Source organism: Panthera onca, chromosome A3, assembly GCF_046562875.1.
Source record: "Panthera onca isolate mPanOnc1 chromosome A3, mPanOnc1 haplotype 2, whole genome shotgun sequence".
Classification (NCBI taxonomy): Eukaryota; Metazoa; Chordata; class Mammalia; order Carnivora; family Felidae; genus Panthera; species Panthera onca.
In genome coordinates, this window is record NC_138341.1 from 37,275,740 (window position 1) to 37,297,500 (window position 21,761).

Consider the following 21,761-nt stretch of genomic DNA (forward strand, 5'->3'; position numbering starts at 1 on the left):
GGAGCTTGGAGTCTGCTTTGGATTCTGTGTCTCATTCTCTCCACCCCTCCCCCACTTGTTCTCTGTCTCTCTCTATCTCTCAAAAATAAATAAATGTAAAAAAAAAAAAATTTAAATGTTAACCACATCTGAAAAATACTTTCACAGAAACATCTAGAGTAATATTTGGCCAATATCTAGATGCCATGACCTAGCCACGTTGACACAGAAGATTAACACTCAGAGCATATGATAAACAGGTTGAAGAATGTTCTGTTCCTATAGCAGAAACTCAAAGGGTATTCAGTGTAAATATCTCTATGTGTTTTCTTTGAAGCATAACCAGTGTGCAGCGTTCAGACAATGGTTCATATACCTGTAAGATGAAAATAAACAACGAAGAGATTGTGTCTGACCCCATCTACATCGAGGTGCAGGGTAAGTCCAGAGGCTACAAAGTGACCTGTATTTATCGCTTTGCATATAAAACTCTAGAGTTTAGCATGCTCATTTATAACTCTGTAATCAAACTTTGCAAATTCATAAGCACTGACATTTTATAAGGTGATCCTCTTTTTAGACTTTAGGTAATAATAAATAAATGGCGTGAATTCAATTCTCAAAGTTTTAGCTCTATCCTGAGCAATAGGGCTGAGATAAAAAACAGATTATGGACTCCTTTGTCCTCAGGTCATTTACAGTTTAGAAGCCTGGAGACTTTTCTGGAAGCGGTATGCATTCCATTATCCGGTTCTCAGTGCTGGCACCAGGTACCCTTCGCCTGGTCTAGGGATGATTGGCCTATTATTCAACATCGGTACATGTGGATGGTGAAGCCAGGAGGGTGAGTGGTTTTCCTGAACTGGGTCAGCAGCTCAATCTGGGACTCATTTTGGGCCCTAGGATTTGTCAGGTAGATGGTTCAGTGCAGGTCCCTGATGTGACATAAGACGGGCTCAGTGTGGGTCCGAATGAGACGTCGACTAGAAGAAGGCGGTCTCTGCCCTCAAGGAACTTGAACTGCAGTAGGGGATGTGAGCTGATGGCTAGGTGAGCCCAGGTCCCAAGGCCCCGGGTCTTGGGGCGCATGCCTGGTTCTGCAATGGCGGTGCCTGTCGAGGAAGCCTTCAAGGAGGAAGCACCTATATTCTCACCCAAGTTGTCATTCCTCACCAGCCCACGGGCTGCCTCCAGGGCCCTTGCATCTTGGCTTTCTGAGATACCCCTGCCAGCAGAAGCACCCAAACACCTTTCTTTTCTACTTTCTCCTGACCCGCCTCACCACAGGCTTTAGAAAAAACAAGTGGTTGGCTTTTCAGGGAAGTTCAACCAGAACTGTCCCACAAGGAAAGCCTCCTCTGCTACCCATCCTTTTGCAAACCTAAACCTCATACCCACTAATGCTGCAGGAGGCCTGAGGTGGGGAGGCCCCTCAGAGGAGTCTGTGTTAGCGTTCTGCTCTAGGCCCATCCCAGGCCGGACAGCTAATGCCTCCTCAGGGTTATGTCAGCACCAGCCCTAGGGGAAAGTGGGGGGTGTGGAGGATGGTAGTGTTCCTACATTTGCTGTAAATGTTGGGAAAATGTTGAGAGGACATTTAACTTGTCAGAATCCCAACAAAATGCCCAGGGCAGGATCACATTAGGTCCAAATGGAGTCTTGCAAAACTTTGAAATAGGAATAAAGAAGCCCATTATGCCACTCCCACATCATTCCTTCTGGGACCAGATCTGTGAGTTCCCAATCCTCAAAGAACATGGTTTAAGTGCCTGAGGACAGTTAACTTGACTTGTTAATTTTTTAGCACATGCTCCAAGTACGTACTCACTGGCTTTCTCTGAGGTATTTCTAAAGTTCCCGTCCTTATGGCCTCGATTCTGAATCACAGTCAAAGATCTTAGGAGTGGAAGTATGTAACTGTGTCTGCACTGTTATCATTAGAATGCACTTTGAAAAATGGCCAGCCCTGTATAAGCCCTGTGCAAGTGTGCAGATGTTTAAATTCATTATCATTCATCTTAAAGGGACACACGCAGTGGATTGTCCTCAAAAACAGGTGGACCTATTACGTGGCTTTGTTTTCACTCCATGTGTAATTTGGTAAGAAACACTGAAAAACGTGCCAGCCTGTCCCAGGAGTTGGAATAATGCCTGATTTCAACACCGCCAGGCCTCCCTTCTGGTAAAACCAGTTCTGAATCACCATCATAACCCCTTTGAGAAAGTGTCCTAGAAAGCCAGCTGGAGCTAGTTGGGTAAGAATTAGCTTCTATTCTTTCTCAGCCAACTTTCAGAAGGTGCAAACTAGCCATTTCAGACCAGAGGTGGTATATAAAGAAATCTATTGCCAAGTTCTAGAACAGTCTCCATTCCCCTTGGGGCTCTGCCTTTGCTTGAAGATCTGAAACATTCTTTCACTGAACTCTTTCTCCCTAGGACTTCCTCACTTTACTAGACAGCCTGAGAGCATGAATGTCACAAGAAACACAGCCTTCAACCTCACCTGTCAGGCTGTGGGCCCTCCTGAGCCCGTCAACATTTTCTGGGTTCAGAACAGCAGCCGTGTTAATGAACAGCCAGAAAAATCCCCTTCTGTTCTAACTGTGCCTGGTAAGTCCGAGTCGTGTGACTTATTTATTGCTTCCTTTCTAATAGTGAGAGGGATCACAAGTTTGGTGACCACTGCCTTGCACTAGCAGCGGATAGAAGAGAATGAAACACAGGTGTGGCAGCTGAGGTGAGGGTACGTGGAAAAGAAACCCCGGGAGTGAGAATTCACAGGCCAGGGCTGGGAAGTGGGTGAATGCCCTGAAGGGTGTCTGTGGTTTAAGTTAGCGAAGTGGCCGGAGTCCCTGAGCCCGGGCAGTGGGAGTCTTGCTCATACCTCCCATTGCAGCTGGCGCTTGGCTGGCCTGGCAGGCCATGCACTTCAGGAAACCACTTGACGCGAAGACCCCTGATGTGAGGTTTGACAGCAGGGAACCCCACTGGTCACGCGGCACTGCTGTGGGATGACTGAGTCATTGTGGATTGTGGCCGCGCTGACGGTGGTCATCTTGATTCCCATCCGAATGGAAGTATCTCGGCTTCGTTCCCGTCACCTCCCTGACAAGGCTCTTGGAGTCAATGCCCTTGCTGTTTCCCGTGCTACGAAAGCCGGTGGACTCCTCTCTGGCTTCTCTCATGGCATCTTTTCAGCAACATCTAGCAAGGGCACCACCCCCAAATCCTTCCTTTCTTCATGCATTCAGCGACCATTTTGCCAGGGAGTGCTGTATCCCAGGGGCTGTTCTAGGTTCTGAGAACACAGGGGTGAACCTCTGGCAACAGTCTTCCTGGCTTCCTTCCCACCCCACCGCTTCTCCTCTGCCCTTGACAGGCGCATCCCTGGACCCACTTATTTTCACTCTGAGACAGTCCCGCCACCCTGGGAGAGTTCCTCTCTGTCCTTGGCTTCAATACTATCTGTGCAACGGTGGCCTTGGGCTTTGTGTCCTGGCCCAGCCCTCTCTTCTGAGGTCCAGACTCATGTATCCAAGTGCCTCCTTGGCATTTTCACTTGCTGGTACATAAGTATCTTAAAATGAAACTCCTGTTCCAGCTCCTCTCCACACTCACTTTGCCCCAGAATTCCCCATCTTAGTAAATGGTATCACCATTGGCCCAGCCTTCCTCTTTCTCATTCTTCATGCCAAATGCATCAGCAAGTTCTGTCCATTCTGCTTCTACGGTGCATCCCGAATCTGTTTTCTCTCCTTCCCTGCTCCACACCGCTGCCAGCACCCTACCAGTGCAGTAAGTAGCTCCCTAACTGGTCTCTTCGCTTCCAGCCCTGTCCCCACTCCAATCCATCCTCCTCAGTGGCTCCCTGTCATCTTAGACTGTCACTCAGACTCATTCCTGTCCCTGCCCATCGGCCCTGTGAGCTCTGGCCTCCGCCCGACTCTCCAACCCACCCCGACGCACCTTCTCCTCCCTGCTTATTAAGCACCGGTCATCCTGATTGTCTGTCATTTCCTCAGACACATTGCCCTCCTTCCTGCCTCAGGACCTTTGCATCCTTTCTTCTGTCTGCCTGCACTGTTCTGCCCTCTGCCCTCTGCCCCATGACACAACTCAAATGTTACTTCTTCTGGGAAGCCTTTCCTGGTCATTCAACTATTTTCGGACCTTCCCACCTCTTTATGGACTCCCAGTCATGTGTTGCACTCGCCACAGTCTATAATCACCCTATTTATTTCTGTAGCTTCCTTGTCTGTCTTCTCAGAGAGTATATGCTCAGCAAGGACAAGGACTTTGTCTGTCCCAAGGCAGTGCCTGACTCATAGAAGCACTCACTGAATATTCATGGCAAGAATAGACCAGCAAATGAATGCCAGCCCCTCGGTTTTATCTCTGGATCATTTTCCTAACTCCTGACTCCACGAGGAATATTATGGTTTTCTCTCCCTCCATCTGAATTATTTTTGAGTCTCCCCAAGAAGCTGATAATCAAGCTACTTTTTAGTTTCAAAGTCAATTTGGAAAATACACCCCACCCCTTCTAGGATGGTAGCTGTAAAGACATTTGTTTTTATTGAGGTGAAACTGACATACCGTTAAGTTGTGTAGAATTTAAATGCACAACTCAGTGAGTTTTGGTAAATGTAGACACGCATGTAACCACCCCTTCAATCAAGGCATAGAACATTGTCATCACCTCAGAATGCCCCTCAGGCTCCCTTCCCATCAGTCCCCACCTCTCATAGACAATGGTGTACTGATATCTGTCATCACGGATTACTTTTGCTAGTTCTTTTTTTTTTTTTTAATGTTTATTTACTTGTTTTGAGAGAGTGCACGCTAGCTAGCCGGGGAGAGGGAGAGAGAGAGAATCCCAAGCAGGCTCCTCGCTGTCAGCATAGAGCCCAACACGGGACTTGATCTCACGAACTAGGAAATCATGACCTGAGCCAAAATCAAGAGTCGGATTACTTAACCAACTGAGCCACCCAGGCTGGCGCCCCTGTTTTGCTAGTTCTTGAACATTAAATAAATGGAGTCGCAAAGTGTATATTCTTTTGTCTCCGGCTTCTTTCCCTCAATGTGACATTTTTGGGATTCATCCGTGTTGTTGTAGGAGTACTTTGTGCTCACTGCTAATAGCACTGTTATGGTATGGATATGCTACATTTTGTTTGTCTGTGTGGTGAACGTTTGGGATGTTTACAGGAGTTGGCTATGATAAAGCAGCTACAGATATTTGTGTGCAAGTTTTTTGGGAGACATGCGTTTTTATTTTGTTTCGGATAATACCTGGGAGAAGAATTGCTGTATCGAATACTAGGTATATGTTTAACTTTTAAAGAAACCACCAAACTGTGTTCTGAAGTTGCACCAAGTTCTATTCCTAGCAACAGTGGATGAGCATTCCAGATGCCCTATCTACATCCTTGCCAACGTTTGCTATGGTTAGTTTTTTCATTTTAGACACCCTAGTGGATGTGAAATGGTAAATTTTTAATTTGCATTTCATTTCCCTAAAAAATTTCATTTTTTTCTCGTGCTTATAGACCAGTCACGTATCCTTTAGGTGAAGTGTCACTTCAGGTCTTTTGCCTATTTTCATATAAATCTTAGAATCAGCTTGACGGTTTTGCAAGAGTCTGTTGTGATTTTGTTTGCAATTTTTTTTTTTAACGTTTATTCGTTTTTGAAAGACAGACAGTGTGAGTAGGGGAGGGATGGAGAGAGGGAGACACAGAATCCGAAGCAGGCTCCAGGCTCTGAGCTGTCAGCACAGAGCCTGACGCGGGGCTTGAAGTCACAGATTGCGAGATCATGACCTGAGCTGAAGTCGGACGCTTAACCGAGCCACCCAGGCACCCCGCAACTGTATTTTTTTTTATTGGTTTTTTTTTTCTTTTTTTTGAGAGAGGGAGAGTGCATGCGCATGGAGCGAGGGCTTAGGGGGCAGAGGGAGAGAAAGAATCTTAAGCAGTCTTCACACCCAGCATAGTGGGGCTCAATGTCACGACCATGAGATCATGACCTGAGCCAAAATCAAGAGTCAGATGCTTAACCAACTGAGCCAACCAGGCACTTCTGCAATTGTACTGAATTTCTAGATCAATTTAGGGAGAGATCGCATCTTAATGATATGGAGACTTCTGATCCCAGAACACACACTGTCCATTTATTTAGGTCTCCTTTAATTTCTCTCAGGAATTTTTTTATAGTTTTTGATGTAGAGGTCTTATAGGTCACTTGTTAAAGGGATTCTTAAATATTTTATGTTGCTGGTGTTGGTAAGTAGCACATTTGATTTCATTTCCCAATTGTTTACTATTAGTATATAGAAAATAAACGGATTTATGTATGTGGATCTTACATCCTACAACCTTGTGACATTGATGTGTTAATTCTAAGAGGGCTTTATTGTTGTTGTTTTGTAGATTCCTTGGATTTTCTGTGTAGACATGTCACCTGCCAGTAGAGACAGTTTTACATCTATCTGTCCAATCCTTGTCTTTTTATCTCTGTCCCTTTCCTTATTTTAGTGGCCAAGACTCCAGCACAATGCCGAATAAAAGTGGGGAGAGTGGATGTGTCTGTCCCAGTCACCAAGTATGAAATAAACTGTGGGTTTGGGACAATGCCTTTCACTAGGTTGAAGATGTTTCTTTCTATTCTCAGTTTGCCAAAAATTGTATTTTTTTATCATATGATCATAAGAAATCAGGAAATATTTACAATACTTAATGATTACAGTTTTGTTACAAGACGTACGCCTTGGGTGATATCTGGGAGGGTCCTCAACGCAGAGCTTCTGTGCCCTCTCCTCTTTGAATTAGGGTGTTTCACCCTCCTGGCAGATCCAGGAAAAGGCCACTCCACTAAGCTTTGGGGAGCAGATTTTTTTTGTGGAGGTTTCCTTACATAGGCACTTCTGATTAGATCACTGGCCATGTGGGGGCACTTGGGTGGCTCAGTTGGTTGAACATCCGACTTCAGCTCAGGTCATGATTTCATGGTTTGTGGGTTCGAGCCCTGCATTGGGCTCTGTGCTGACAGCTCAGAGCCTGCAGCCTGCTCCAGATTCTTTGTCTCCCTCTCTCCCTACCCCTCCCCTGCTTGCCCTCTGTCTCTCTCTCTCTGTCTCTCTCTCTCTCTCAAAAATAAACAAACATTTAAAAAAAAAAAAAGAAAGAAAGAAAGAAAGAAAGCCTAAACCATTGGCCATGTGATTGAACACAATCTCCAGACTCCTCAACCCTCTTATCACATGGCTGGTCATTCTCTTGACCAGTTTCTGTAGGGGCCAATTGTGAGTCACCTCATTAGTTGTAACAAAGCCACTCCTGTCACTCAGGAAATTATAAGGGACAAAAGCTAAATTCCTTATTGTACAAAAATGCTTATGAGGGAAATAGGCTGTAATTTTGTTTTTGTAGTGTCAGATTCTGGTATCAGGGTATTGTTGACCTCATAAAACTAGTTAGGAAGTATCCCTACCATCTCTGTTTTCTGAGAGAGTTTAGTGATGTTGGTGTTGTTTTGAATATTTATTTTATTTTTGAGAGAAAGAGAGAAACAGAGCATGAGCAGGGGAGGGGCAAAGAGAGAGGGAGACACAGACCTCTAAGTGGGCTCCATGCTCCGTGATGTCAGCACAGAGCCTGATGCGGAGCTCGAACTCATGAACGGTGAGATCACAACCTGAGCCGAAGTCAGATGCTTAACCAACTGAGCCACCCAGGTGCCCCGGTGTTGTTTTGAAAACACACCCATAAGTTCAGTGGAGGCCGCGGTGATGTGTTTTGGACACAATATTCTTGGTAATGCAGTTTGCATTACTTTTTTGATGAAGGCTAATAGTTTGAGGTTAACTGAAATCCTTAGGTCTTTTATCTCATCAGTTACTCCAAAGTCAAAGCTCTCCTGGTTCTTTTTTTTTTTTTTTTAATGTTTATTTATTTATTTTGAGAGAGAGAGACAGAGAGAGAGAATCCCAAGCAGGCTCCAGGCTGCCAGCACAGAGCCTGATGCGGCGCTTGAACTCAGGAACTGTGAGATCATGATCTGAATGGAAATCAAGAGTCAGATGCCTCAGGGCGCCCGGGTGGCTCAGTCCGTTGAGCGTCCGACTTTGGCCCAGGTCATGATCTCACAGTTTGTGAGTTCGAGCCCCGCGTCGGGCTCTGTACTGACAGCTCAGAGCCTGGAGCCTGCTTCAGATTCTGTGTCTCCCTCTCTCTCTGCCCCATCCCCACTCATGCTCTGTCTCTCTCTGTCTTAAAAATAAATAAAACATTTAAAAAAAAATTTTTTTTAAGAGTCAGATGCCTAACCAACTGAGGCACCTAGGTGCCCCAGAGCTCTCCTATTTCTTGTGTATATATTATTTTTGGAATTTCAGCCTACCATTTATCCTTACAAAAATTTAAGCCATTGACTCAGCCCACTGAGGCCATTTGGAACCTCATTTCCCTCGTTGGTTAACAAATCATCCCCCTGCTTTGTGCCAGCTGCCGTTTGTGTCTCTTTCAAGTTGTTGATGAAAATCTAGATTTTATTCTAACCAAGGGCAGAGTCCAGTGGTCTGTTGATAAAGGCAGCCTCTGAGTTGACATCAGTTCATTAAATCAACTTTCTTGGCCACTGTTTAACCACTAGTAAATCTGCTTTGTTTTCTTTTTCACCCCATTTATTTCTGCAACTTATCTTCTGAGATGTTCTCGATACCTTGGGCTAATAACTATCACAGAATGTCTGGAAACCAGCTTGGAACTCATCTTGAAATCAGACCTGATTTGTTGGTGAGCCTAACTCCTAGATGTGACAGTTTTCTGCATTCTTACAGGCACCAGTTTGATAGCTCTCTCTCCCCCCCCATTTTTTTTAATGTTTATTTATTTTTGAGAGAGAGAGAGGGTGCATGTGGGGGGGGGGCGAGGGGAGAGGCAGAGAGGGAGACAGAAGATCAGATGCAAGCGCTGTGCTGACAGCAGAGAGCCCGATGTGGGGCTTGAACCCAGGAACTGTGAGATCATGACCTGAGCCAAAGTCAGATAGTTAACTGACTGAGCCACTCAGGCGCCCGTTGATAACCCTGTCTTAAGTTTTGCTACGGATTTCTCTCTCTCAGTGATCCTGTCCTTACCAGGATCAGTAGCATTTGATGAAACTAGGGACAAAATCTGTCTCTGTTCCTCTGCAACTTTTCCTCATTTGTGTTTTCTTAGAAAGTAGAAGTGTGTTTCTGTGATAATATCTGCAAAATCTTTTTCATATCCAAGGCTGTATATAATTTGTCTGTGATGGGAGATCTGATTTATTTCTAAATGGTGGTATACTCTTAGAACTACAACCTATCTTGGGTTTCAAGTTCACTACAATTTTTATTTTACTTTTTTTTAACTTGAAGATTTTTTTTCTTTGGTAGAGAAGATAGGAGTAAAATAGAAATAGAGCAGTTTGGGGGCACCTGGGTGGCTCAGTTGGTTAAGCGTCCGACTTCAGCTCAGGTCACGATCTCGCGGTCCGTGAGTTCGAGCCCCGCGTCGGGCTCTGGGCTGATGGCTCAGAGCCTGGAGCCTGCTTCCCATTCTGTGTCTCCCTCTCTCTCTGCCCCTCCCCCGTTCATGCTCTGTCTCTCTCTGTCCCAAAAATAAATAAACGTTAAAAAAAAAAAAAAAAAGAAATAGAGCAGTTTGTAGCCTAATAGCGTGTTTTTAAAAATGACATGGAACTGTTAAGCTGCATATGTGATTAACTTACATAGAACTACATGCATGCACACGCACACGCGCGCGCACACACACACACACACACAAACGAGTCTACGTATGATTGGTAAAATCTAAGTAAGCTTGTACGAATGTCAATTTCCTGGTTTCGACAATGTGCTATGGTTATATAAGATGTTAACATTGGGGAGGTAGGGTGAAGGATACATGAAACTTCTCCCTATATTTCTTTAAATTTTTTTTAACGTTTATTCATTTTTGAGAGACAGAGAGAGCATGAGTGGGGGAGGGGCAGAGAGAGAGGGCGACACAGAATCTGAAGCAGGCTCCAGGTTCTGAGCCTGATGCGGGGCTCGAACTCAAACCGGGAGATCATGACCTGAGCCGAAGTTACATGCTTAACCAACTGAGCCACTCAGGTGCCCCAACTTCCCCCTATATTTCTTTACACCTTTCTGTGAATCCATAATTAGTTCAAAATGAAAAGATTTTTAACTTTATTTTACATAACTATTAAATGCTTCCATGTTTAAAATGTAGAAAATTCAGAAAGTATTTTTACATCTCATTACACATTTATAATTATGACGAAAACACTGATGTGTTTCCTTTCAAACTTTTTCTGTGAATATATACCCTTGGGTGGATGTATGTATATAAATTATTTTCCTTTCAATTGGAGTGATAAGACACGTGCAGATTAATTTCAGCCTTTTTGTTACACAAGTAATATGTGAACACATGTTCTCTGTAAGACATTCAAACCATGGTTACATACCAAAGCAAAATGGTCAAGTCTCCCTTGAATCTCCACACATTCACTCTCCATACAGATGTCACACACAATGTGAGCCATTGGTTCACTTCCTTCTAGGCCTTTCTCCCTTAAGTATACTCACATATGTACATATACACATAGATAGATCACCAAGACTTGTAGATCTTTCCATGTAGGTACTCATGGGCCTCTCATTGTTTATGGCAATTGCCTCAGTGCATGAATGGACCATAATTTATTTAACTACTCCCTTGTTGATGAGCATGGAGGTTGTTTTATTCTGGCGGTGGTTGTTGTTGTTGTTACTTATGTGGACATCCGTGTACCCATATATATTTCTTTTCTGAAAACCTTTCTAGACACCCTGTCCTTGTCTGTGTATCCACAGTGCCTCTTCCATAACACTTGCACCTCCTCCCACATGGAAGCACAGCCATCTACATGTCTCCCCACCCCGAATTATTAATTAGTGTGATTATTACATATTAGTTATTAGTTATCTTAGCACCATCACCCAACATAGCGCCTGGCACATCAGAACTGTGTGAATGAATGAGTCAACTAATGAACAAACACATGAACAAACAGACTCTTGAGTCAGAGATCCCTTCACTGGGACAAAGGAACATTGTTATAATGAAGTAATTTGTATTTGCATGATGGCTTTTGCACTTACATACTCCTTCTCATCTCTTCTCATTTATATTTCTAACCAGTTCTGTGACATTAATAGAGCAGATTTTTTTTTACACCCGTTTTGTAGACACAAAGGGCTTAAGGAAGTCCAGGGAGAAAGGTCCAACAGTGTGGGCTTCCCACCATGGGGCTGGTGCTGGACACATCAAGTTCCATCAAATCAGCTCTATCTGTGGACCAGTCCCAAGCAGCTGAATTTTGTAACATTGTAAAAGAACTACATAAAACAGTCTTCTTCTTCTTTACATCTGTGTTTAATTTTGAGGACACTTTAGTGATATCTGAATCTATCTCAAAAGTTCATGTTGGGGAACGAGGTGCCATCCTGACCAGAGATGTGTGGGGAGTTTTATGCTTCACATGCTGATGCAAAACCGCGTTTGCAGGGAGAGGCCGTTGTATTTTGAAATTAACTCAAGTAAACTTTCCCAAGCCCTTCTACAAAGAGAGTGCTACGTAGATAAGTGGTTTAAAGAGTCTTGATTGTTGATACTTGCTTTGAGCAAGCACATTCGTGAACAAGAAGGCCATGTGCTTTTTCCCTCTTGATTCCACTTGTTTCCTGCCCCCCTCTATGACGTAAGAGCTGTCTTTAAGAGACATGAGCGAGGAAGTACTTTGTCTAAAGGGCATTATTCTGAGTCAACAAAGTCAATCTCAAAGGTTACACGCTGTATGATTCCATTTATATGACATTCTCAAAATGACAAACTTACAGTGATGACTCTAGTCAGGGATTAGCTTGGGTAGGATGTTCCTAAAGCATGAGGGAGCACTTTTTTTTGGTGTTGAAGCAATTCTGTAATTGTATACAAATCTGTACCTGTAATAAAATTTCATGGAACTCTATACCAGAACCCCTCCCCCCAATAAAACAGAACAAAAATTGGTAAAATCTGAATACAGTCTGTATTTGGGTGAATAGTATTGTACTAAAGTCACTTTCCTGGTTTTGGTCATTGTACTATCATTATGTAAGATCTTATCATTAAGGGAAGCTGGTGAAGGGTGTACAAGAACTCTGTACTATTTCTGCTGAAATAGGAAATAAATTGTACTGTCTCTTATAAATTGAATATAATTTCAAAACAGTTTGATTTTTATTTATTTTTAATTTTTAAAAAATGTTTATTTGTTTTTGAGAGACAGAGAGAGACAGAGCACAAGCGGTAGAGGGGCAGAGAGAGAGGGAGACACAGAATCCGAAGCAGGCTCCAGGCCCTGAGCTGTCAGCACAGAGCCTGACGTGGGGCTTGAACTCATGAGCTGTGAGATCATGACCTGAGCTGAAGTCAGACGCTCAACGGACTGAGCCACCCAGGGGCCCCAAAGTTTTGTTTTTAAAAAGCACTTTGTCGGGGTGCCTGGGTGGCTCAGTCGGTTAAGCGGCCGACTTCGGCTCAGGTCATGATCTCGCGGTCCGTGAGTTTGAGCCTCGCATCGGGCTCTGTGCTGACAGCTCAGAGCCTGGAGCCTGTTTCGGATTCTGTGTCTCCCTCTCTCTGACCCTCCCCCGTTCATGCTTTGCCTCTCTCTGTCTCAAAAATAAATAAACGTTAAGAAAAATTTTTTTAAAAATAAAAAAGCACTTTGTCTTGGGCAAAACCCAATCCCAAAATAAAGAACAGAACTGCCAAAGGTTTTGCTGTATGGTATTTAATGGCAGAGTGCATTGTAGGTTAGTGGTTGGGATTCCTAGCTATGACATATGCTAATACTACTTCACTGTTGTGTGTCCCTAGGCAAATTATTCTACTTTCTTCTCTAAAATAGGGTAATAACAGTGTCTACCTCATAGAACATTTATGAGAATTCAGTGAAATAATGAGGGTAAGGCCCTTGGTACAGGGGCAACCTACAGGAATAACTCAAATGTTACCTGTTACAAAAATTTTTACATGAGTGGTTACTATCTCATTATATGCAGTGGTTACTATCTCATTGTCAATTCGGAGCTACCTTTCTGTCAAGAGTGGTGGACTTCTGCTGATCTGTCTGGTTTTTATTTTTTAAAAATACTCATTTCATTTTTAAATCCACATTTAGGTAACAGCTAAGGCAGCTTTAGGTTTTAGTGGGATAGAGTTAATAGTATTCATTGTAATAATAATAATAGGAAATAAATTCTAAAATAACTACAATTTATATATCAGTTCATAATTTTCACAATGCTTTCTATAAAGACTGACTTTGAACTTCATAGCAAGTTGGGATACAGTTAGGCATTTTTGATACCCGTTTTCAGATCAGGAAAAAATTTGGAGCTATTAAGGGACCTACTTGCTTTAGGTGTAGTCTGTGTGGCAACTGGAATGATCTTGATAAAACACAAGTTAGATCATGTCAGTCTCCTGCTCACAGCTCCAGGTTTCCCATCCTACTTAGAGGACAGAGCAAAGGCCTTTTCCCTTTGCCTAGAACCCTCCACCCCACCCCTTACATTGGGCCTTTCCCTCAGGAGCCACCTCTGACCTGAATATTTAAAATCACAGCCCACTTCCCCACCCACCCCTGGATCTCTGATCCTTTTCTCTTTTTTCATAGCATTAACCACCTTCTGACAGAGCTTGCAGCTTACTTATTTATGAAGGTTATTATTTCCCACCTACTTCCCTCTGTGAGAATGTGAGCTCTGTAAGGGCAGGGATCTCTTTTATTCATGAATATACCCCAAGTGCCTGGAAAAATGTCTGACACCTAGTAAGTACTCAGTAAATATCTGTTGATTGAATGAATTCAGGGCAGATAGGATGTTCCAAGTTAATGAGCAATTTCCTTTATGCGGGGTCTGCTTCTGTTGCTTTGCCTATTTTGCTCTGGGGGGGGGGGGGGGAAATGAAAGGGTTGCTTAATCCAGAACTCAAAGAATTGGCCCAACTGGTGCTCTTACAAGTTGCTTTCCCAGCAACACTGATTGTCCTTTCCTCAAGAAAACATCCTGTTACTGAATGTTCTTTAAAATATCCTTCAGGGGTGCCTGGCTGACTCCATGGGTAGAGCGTGCAACTCTTGATCACAGGGTTTTGAGTTCAGGCTCCACATTGGGCATGGAGCCTACTTAAAAAAACGAATAATAATAAAATAAAATATCTTTCAAACCTTATGCCAGAGGCTATCTTTTTTTACAATTTTTTTTTAACATTTATTCATTTTTGAGAGAGACAGAATGTGAGTGGGGGAGGGGCATAGAGAGAGAGAGAGAGAGACACACACACAGAATGCGAAGCAGGCCCCAGGCTCTGAGCTGTCAGGACAGAGCCCGAGGCGGGGCTCAAACCCACAAACCGTGAGATCATGACCTGAGCCGAAGTTGGACACTTAACCAACTGAGCCACCCAGGCGCCCCAGAGGCAATCTTTTTTTAAACCAGCAGAAGACCAAGCAAGAGGGGCATGAACAATTGTGATGAGTTAGGTGAGACGTAACAGTAAAGTGGATGGCCCACTGGGAGAGGACCTGGCTCAAGAGAGATTAGAGGCTCCAGTGCTGGAGTCACTCGGGAGAGAGTGGGTGGTAGGGTGGGGATTTAGGGGAGTGGATGATTTTTTCCTCTGGAAAGCCACAAGGACTCAGACTATAAAACTTCAAGGTCTATTCCAGTCTGGTGGTTATTGTTCATCCAGACAGAGAAGAGGAAAGTGACAGGCAGCGGTCTTTCCCAGCACACACTAGTTGTTACATTCAACCCGGGCTTATGCGTGAGTCTCTAGCTGGGAAGCTAGTGCCATTACGTAAAGGAAGTATATATATTTATTTATTTTTGAGGTGGGGGGGGAAGGGCAGAGAGAGGGGGAGGACCCAAAGTGGGCTCTGTGCTGACAGCAGAGAGCCCGGTGTGGGGTTCGAATTAACAAACGGTGAGACCGTAACCTGAGCCAAAGTCTGACGCTTAACTGACTAAGCCACCCAGGAGCCCCCAAAGGAAGTATACATAACTGAATACATTAAGCGAAGAAGACTATATTTGCCCTTGAGTTTTGGCCCACCTGCTTTTGGAGAAAGTTAACTTTGGTTTGAACCAGGTTCTACTTTTTCCTGCTGGCGTCTGGCCTATGGGCATTAACCACCCCAGGGCACAGGAAGTACTGCTATAATAGGTGGTTTAGCTATTTCTGGGCAATTCCATATTAATGTGGATGTCTTGTGCCAGAGAATTTGCTAGAGATTGTTTTCCTGACTTTGTGTGCACTTTGAAAAGAAACACAGAAAGGAAAAGCGACTTCCCACTTAACCTAACATCATGGTCCTGATCAGCGGTTTCACTTTCAGCATTGATAAACCTTGCAGCTCTGAAGGGGCCCCAGTTGTCTTACTTAGGGATCTGTTGCTAGACCACGGGTCTCACGAAATGAATCCACCCTCTTGTTTTTCTCCAGGACCTTCTGACCAGTTTGGAATGTGATCTGTATTTTGTACTCAAGTGTTTCCCAAGCATTTTGACAAGAGTAATTGAAGTCAAATAACTGTGTTTAGCTCAACTGTATTAAAAATATAAATTGCACGGCAGCTCTCTGTATTTTCTGATTGAGCCAAAGCAGATTTTTCTAAATATAAGCCAAGTTTTGCGTGTTCATGGAGCCTGTGAAATGGGCGTCTTACTTGAGAGCTTATGACTTGGAAGGTTAAAGGTGATGCTTCAGCATGAAAACCAAAGCGTCACAGTCCGGACTGTGAAATAATGGTTGGCTGTACGGACGCCATGCAGTGGCTTAGAAGGATAAGGTCTCGACCCTCATCTGGGACATGTCTATCTTCTTTTGTAAAATCAATGCCTGACAAGAGTACCCAAAGTCCCAATGCTATGTCAATGCTTCTTTTCCAACTCTTGCTTCCCAGTCATCTCTCCCTCATTTTGCAAAAGAAGAAAGACCTCTCCCTGACTTACCTGGAGTCACTACGGGGTATCAATTCTCAAATGCTTTGGTCTCAAGATCCCTTGACAGTCTTAGAAATTATTGAGAACCAAAGAGGTTTCGTTTATGTGAGTTCTATCTATTGATAAGTACTGAATGAGAAATTAAAACAAAACTTTTAAAGCACAAAAATAAACAAGCTCATACTCCATTAGCTGAGAGAGCTAATGGCATCATCACACAACATACAGCTTCTGGAAAATTCTTCTGGAAAATTCCATCATGCATTTCTGAGAGAATGAAAGTGGAAATGGCAAATAACATCTTACCATTATTATTAGTATTGTTGTTGTTATTATTATTATAAAAATAGTTTTCATCTTAAGAGCTCCTTAAAGAGCCTCTGGGATGCTCAGGAGTTTCTAGACCACACTTTGACAGTGGCTGCTATAGTGTTTTGGCACTATAATGTTAAGAAATTTCCAGATCATTACATAGAAAATTCCAAATTTTGTTCAGCAAAGGAGTTGCCCCTCCAGTAAAATTTTACTGTTTACATTTAAGAATTATATATATTGTCTTGATGAGTTGTGCCCTAATAATAATGGTAAGGATCATCAATCTATATCTCAACGTGCATGTGTATTTTTGTTGCCAAGAAGTGCTTCCAAACCCTCACACTTATGCCATTAGGGTAAAAATCTGCAGGGGAAGTAGAAAATCATGATGGAAAACTTCTGGCAGCTGGAGGAAAATTGTTTCCGTTTTCCCATCCCAGTCTTGAGTATGCTACATAGGTACCTTCAAAGGAATTTTACTTTAAAATGTCTGAGTACCTGAAATTATATTCTTTGCAGCTGTTTAGATTATAAAAAATTTAAGATGCAAACCTCAAAATATATGAGAGGCTGCATGTATTTTTCAAAATTATTTGAGAGGAATACAAGCAAAATACCTAAAGACCCCTAAGGCAGGGTATCCAAGGGTGTCCTTTCATAGATGCGGCTAATGGGTTTGAGGTAAATATTCCTCTTCGGTGAAATAAATATTTCTTAAACGATCACACAAACTATTAGCAGTTTCATCCGTCAGCCAAAAGGGAATGACCAAAAATGTGAAGAGCGATGGCTCCGACCTGGGATTTTAGTTTCTTAGCTCTTGGAATTGTCAAGGGAATCTAAGAGGATTTTCCTCCAGTCTGAAGGCAATACTCCTTACCTCAGAAAATTAAAATACCTGAAGTGGCTGTCAAATTCTGACAGAACATTATTTTCGAGAAGTGAAAAGTCACTGTGGGTTTGTAGGACAGAAATACGCAGGTTCGTTTTTTCTTGAGAGATTTGTCTAGTCAGCAGAGTTCAGGTGCCTGGACTAATTTCTGGATGGGAAAAAAATGAACCCCAGAGGCTCTGATTTTTCATTGCACTTGTAACCCTCAGGAGAAGCACCGACATAAAAGGGATTAGGTTCGCATTTCTTCCTAGAACTTCTTGCAGACGCAGTTCTCTGGCCACTTGGCCCAGCCTTGGCACAGCATTTACCACGTGGACACCCAACATGGCACGGCCTTTCTGGGCTGATGCCCAGCTGGCCTTCCCTCAGCAACTTGTTCCTCTGAATTTTCAAATATTTAATTACTGTTAATGACAAGCTTTGGATTTTAAAATGATCAGATGGAGAATTTCCTATACAAGTAAATGGATAGAAGAAAACAAAATAAGGTTTTCAGGCAAGAAGCAAGTGGAGGTATATTTCCAAGAATTTTTTCTGCCTTTCTCCAGTTCATGATGTGAACTCTGTGCCAGATGACATCTGTGTGCCAGAGGCAGAGAAGTTTCCAGATTCTACTAGATGGTATTTATGACTGTACGTTAAAAAAAAAAAAAAAGGAAGCGTGCCTGGGTGGCTCAGTTGGTTAAGCATCTGACTTCCACTCGGGTTGTGATCTCATGGTTCGTGGGTTTGAGCCCCACATCAATCTCTGTGCTAACAGCTTGGAGCCTGGAGCCTGCTTCAGATTCTGTGTCTCCATTTCTCTCTGCCCCTCCCCCACTCACACTCTTTCTCTCTCTCTCAAAAATAAATAAACATTAAAAATTCAAAAAAAATTTTTTTAACATTTATTTATTTTTGAGACAGAGAGAGACAGAGCATGAACGGGGGAGGGCAGAGAGAGAGGGAGACACAGAATCTGAAACAGGCTCCAGACTCTGAGCTGTTAGCACAGAGCCCCACGCGGGGCTCGAACTCACGGACCGCGAGATCGTGACCTGAGCTGAAGTTGGACACTTAACCGACTGAGCCACCCAGGCGCCCCTAAAAATTTTTTTAAAAAGGAAAAGCAAACAAACCTGTTTTTAAATTTTAGAATAGTTTTAGATTTTAGAAATCATGGAGATAGTACAGTTTTCCCATCAACCCCATTCCAAGTTCTCCTATTGTTAACGTCTTATGTTAGTGTGATATATTCATTACAGTTAATGAACCAATATTGATATATTTTATTAACTCAAGTCCATACATTATTCAGATTGCCTTAGTTTTTACCTAATACCCTTGTATTGTTCCATGGTTTCATCCAGGATTTGGTTGTCTTGTCTCTTTAGGCTCCCCTTGGTTGTGACAGTTTCTCAAACTTTCTCTGTCTTTAATGGCGTTGATAGTTTTGAGGAATGCAAGTCGGGTTTTTTGTAGAATGTTCCACCGTTTGAACTGTCTGATATTTTCCTCCTGATTAGACTTGGGTGGTAGGTGTTTGGGAGGAAGATTGCAGAGGGGAAGTGCCATTTTCATTACATCATATCGAGGGTACATTCTGTCAACATGACTTAGTGGTGTTAACCTTGGTCACGTGGCCAAGGGAGTGTTTATCATTTTCTCCACTCTAAAGTTTAAAAAATAAATAAATAAAATAAAGTTTTGCTTTTATTTCCTTTTCATACTGTCCTCTTTGGAAGGAAGTCATTACATGCAGCCTACACTTAAGGGGTTGGGAGTTATGGTCCTCCCTGCTGAGGGCAGAGTATCCACATAAATTAATTTGGAACCCTTCTGCATGGGAGATTTGCCTGTTCTTCCCCATTTATTTAATCATTTATTTACAGCAGTGTAGACTGGTGGATATTTATTTTATACTTTGGGTTACTTCCATTGCTACTTCCTTTATTTTCTTGTTCAAATTGTTCCAGCTTTGGCTATTAGGAAAATAGCCGTGTGTGTGTGTGTGTGTGTGTGTGTGTGTGTGTGTGTGTGTGAGTGTGTTGCATGGTGTTTGTATTATATTCCATTCCAGGCTCATCTTACAGGTTTCCTGCTCCAATCTGAGAATCAGCCATTTTTCCAAGGAGCTCTGGTTCCTTTTGTTGGCAAATAGTATTAGAAACCAAGATCTGGGTTGCCTCTCTTCCTTTCTATTTAAAACTAATAAACGGACTAATTTTTTCATTTCTAAGATGTCTTCAAACCTCTGAACTGATAGAATTTTTCTTCATTCAGCCCTAGTGTCTTCCCTGCAAGTAATAATAGTGTCTTATGTTTATATAATAATTCTGCATGAACTGACCGATATTTACCATTAAAAAAGGATTCATTACAACAGATCGTCTGAAATTTTTAAGCACTGTGACTTTTCTCCTGCTGTGTTTGGTATTCTGACATGTCATCAGTGTGTGATTAGTCTGTACTGTGTGGCTAATCAGCTGGGGAGTGACCAGGCGAGCCTCAAAAAACATTCTTTTTGATATTGGGGCCAGCAATACCCCTACCTCCTGGCAGAAATTTAAAAATCTAAATGTTACTGCTTTGTTACCTAACATCCCACCATCAGGGAAAGATAAAGGACGCAAATAAAGACAGCTGCCTTGTAGCCCCACGGGTGGCTAGCTCCTGGTAGCTAGGGTTTAATCCCAGGTTTGTTTTTCAACCACCAGCATACTTTTCAAATTAACTTGGCATTTATGACTTGAAGCAATGAACCAAAAAGTAAAAGATTGCTAAGACAACCGTAGGGTTCTGGTGAACCGCAGCCTGTTTCTCGGTGACTGGTCTCATGAGTCCCCTTCCATTCCAGGTCTGACCGAGATGGCTGTCTTCAGTTGTGAGGCCCACAATGACAAAGGGCTGACCGTGTCCAAGGGTGTGCAGATCAACATCAAAGGTAAGCACCAGGGCCATGTCCCCCAAGCCCCTGAGCTCTGCAGCCAGCTACCTGGGTTTGAGCCCTGGCTTCCCCACTGACTTCCTTTGTGACCTTGGACAAGTCACTTAACCTCTCTGGCTTCAGTATAAAATCGGGATAATTACAGAATCTACCTGTTTCTGAGGCTTAAATAAGACAGTGCAAGTAAAAGCTTTCATAACAGCGCCTGGTGCTTACATCTTTGATAAACATGAGTTCATATAGTTTTGCTTAGTCTGGGAAGAAACTAGGCTGTGATGTCTACCCTTGATTTTCTTAGCTCCTGTTTTCATCTTTCCCTCTGCCACCTTGAACTAGTCCCCATTGCCCCTTGAAGAGCCTGCAGGGGTGGGGGGGCAGGTGGCTTAGGGCATTGATTGAAGGAATGGGCTCTGTCCTTCCAGGGCAGCTGGGGCTGAAGCAAGTCTCCCCCGGCTGCTGCCCTAAGAGGGGCAGAAGCAAGGGAGAGCCCAGAGCCCCTGTGCCTCTTCCTCCTAATCTTCTTGTCGCTCTCCCTTCCCCTGAGCTGGGATATAACATAACGGAAGAGTTGTGTTTGAAGACCCCTGTGCTAGTAGAGATATTACAATCCAGTTGTCTGCCTCATCCTCCTCTCTCCATGGGATCAAGGTTATCAAAACCTGGAATCTGAAAGTCAATACTGTCATTTTATGCCTTTTCAAATCATATTTCTTACCTTCTCTCATAGAAACTCAAGCAAATTTTAAGTTTATTTGTTCTTCATTTAAATAACGAGAAGCAAATATTGAGTTCATATTCCTTTTGGTCTTAATCTTGGGGAAACAACACAAGCAAAAAGCAGAATGTGTTTAATAATGAGTTAAAAGGTAACATACAGTGGGGGACTCAAAATTGCAAAAGAAGTTACACTTTCATTTTGGCAAACAACTAGATGAAGGTGATGAGGGAGCATTTTCTGAAAGTTCATTGGAACAAAACAAAGAAAAAAAAAAGAGCAAACTGAAACTTACTCCCGGAGGAACTGTATAACTTCCTTCCTCATTTCAAGTCTCATTATGACAATTTTCAAAAGAAATGTTGGGAATTTCAGGAATTCATGAGTAGGCGTGAAGTTATAAAGACATTTTCGTAAAGTGCAAACACCTTATAATGTAAAAATTTATATGAAACGAGTGACAGTTTTTGACATTTTCTGTTTCACACAGCATGTCAGCTTTTTTTTTTTTTTTAAATCAATCCCATTTCTAAAACTTATGCTTTGGGCTTTCATTTTTTAAAAAAATTATGCCAAAGCAACCAAGCCTCCCTTCTTATAATCTATTATTAACTATAATACACATGGCCAAATGATGATCCGGAAAGGCAGACATTTGAGGGTGATTCTACAAATAGTCTATTCAGGGAAGTGAGTCAAAGTGCCGATTCTTTCCTGTTCACGAAGCTGTGTGTCTATTAGTAAACAGAAACTCCTGAATATGGTACCCAGTGCACTTTACATGGTCTCAGCTCTCCTTCCCCCATCTCCTGCCCACCCTGTCTTTGCCTTTATGTCTCCCACACATTCCCCA

The 21,761-nt window shown here is 42.8% G+C and overlaps 1 protein-coding gene across 2 annotated transcripts in view; it reads left to right on the forward strand.

Moving 5' to 3' along the window:
- MERTK (MER proto-oncogene, tyrosine kinase) overlaps positions 1–21,761 on the forward strand; it is a 127,822-nt gene that overhangs the window by 38,372 nt on the left and 67,689 nt on the right. For both annotated transcript variants that reach the window (XM_078444730.2, XM_078444729.2), the window contains exons 3-5: positions 317–417; positions 2,416–2,589; positions 20,104–20,190. In XM_078444730.2, the coding sequence (XP_078300856.2) occupies positions 317–417; positions 2,416–2,589; positions 20,104–20,190 (362 nt within the window). The remainder of the gene's footprint in view (positions 1–316; positions 418–2,415; positions 2,590–20,103; positions 20,191–21,761) is intronic.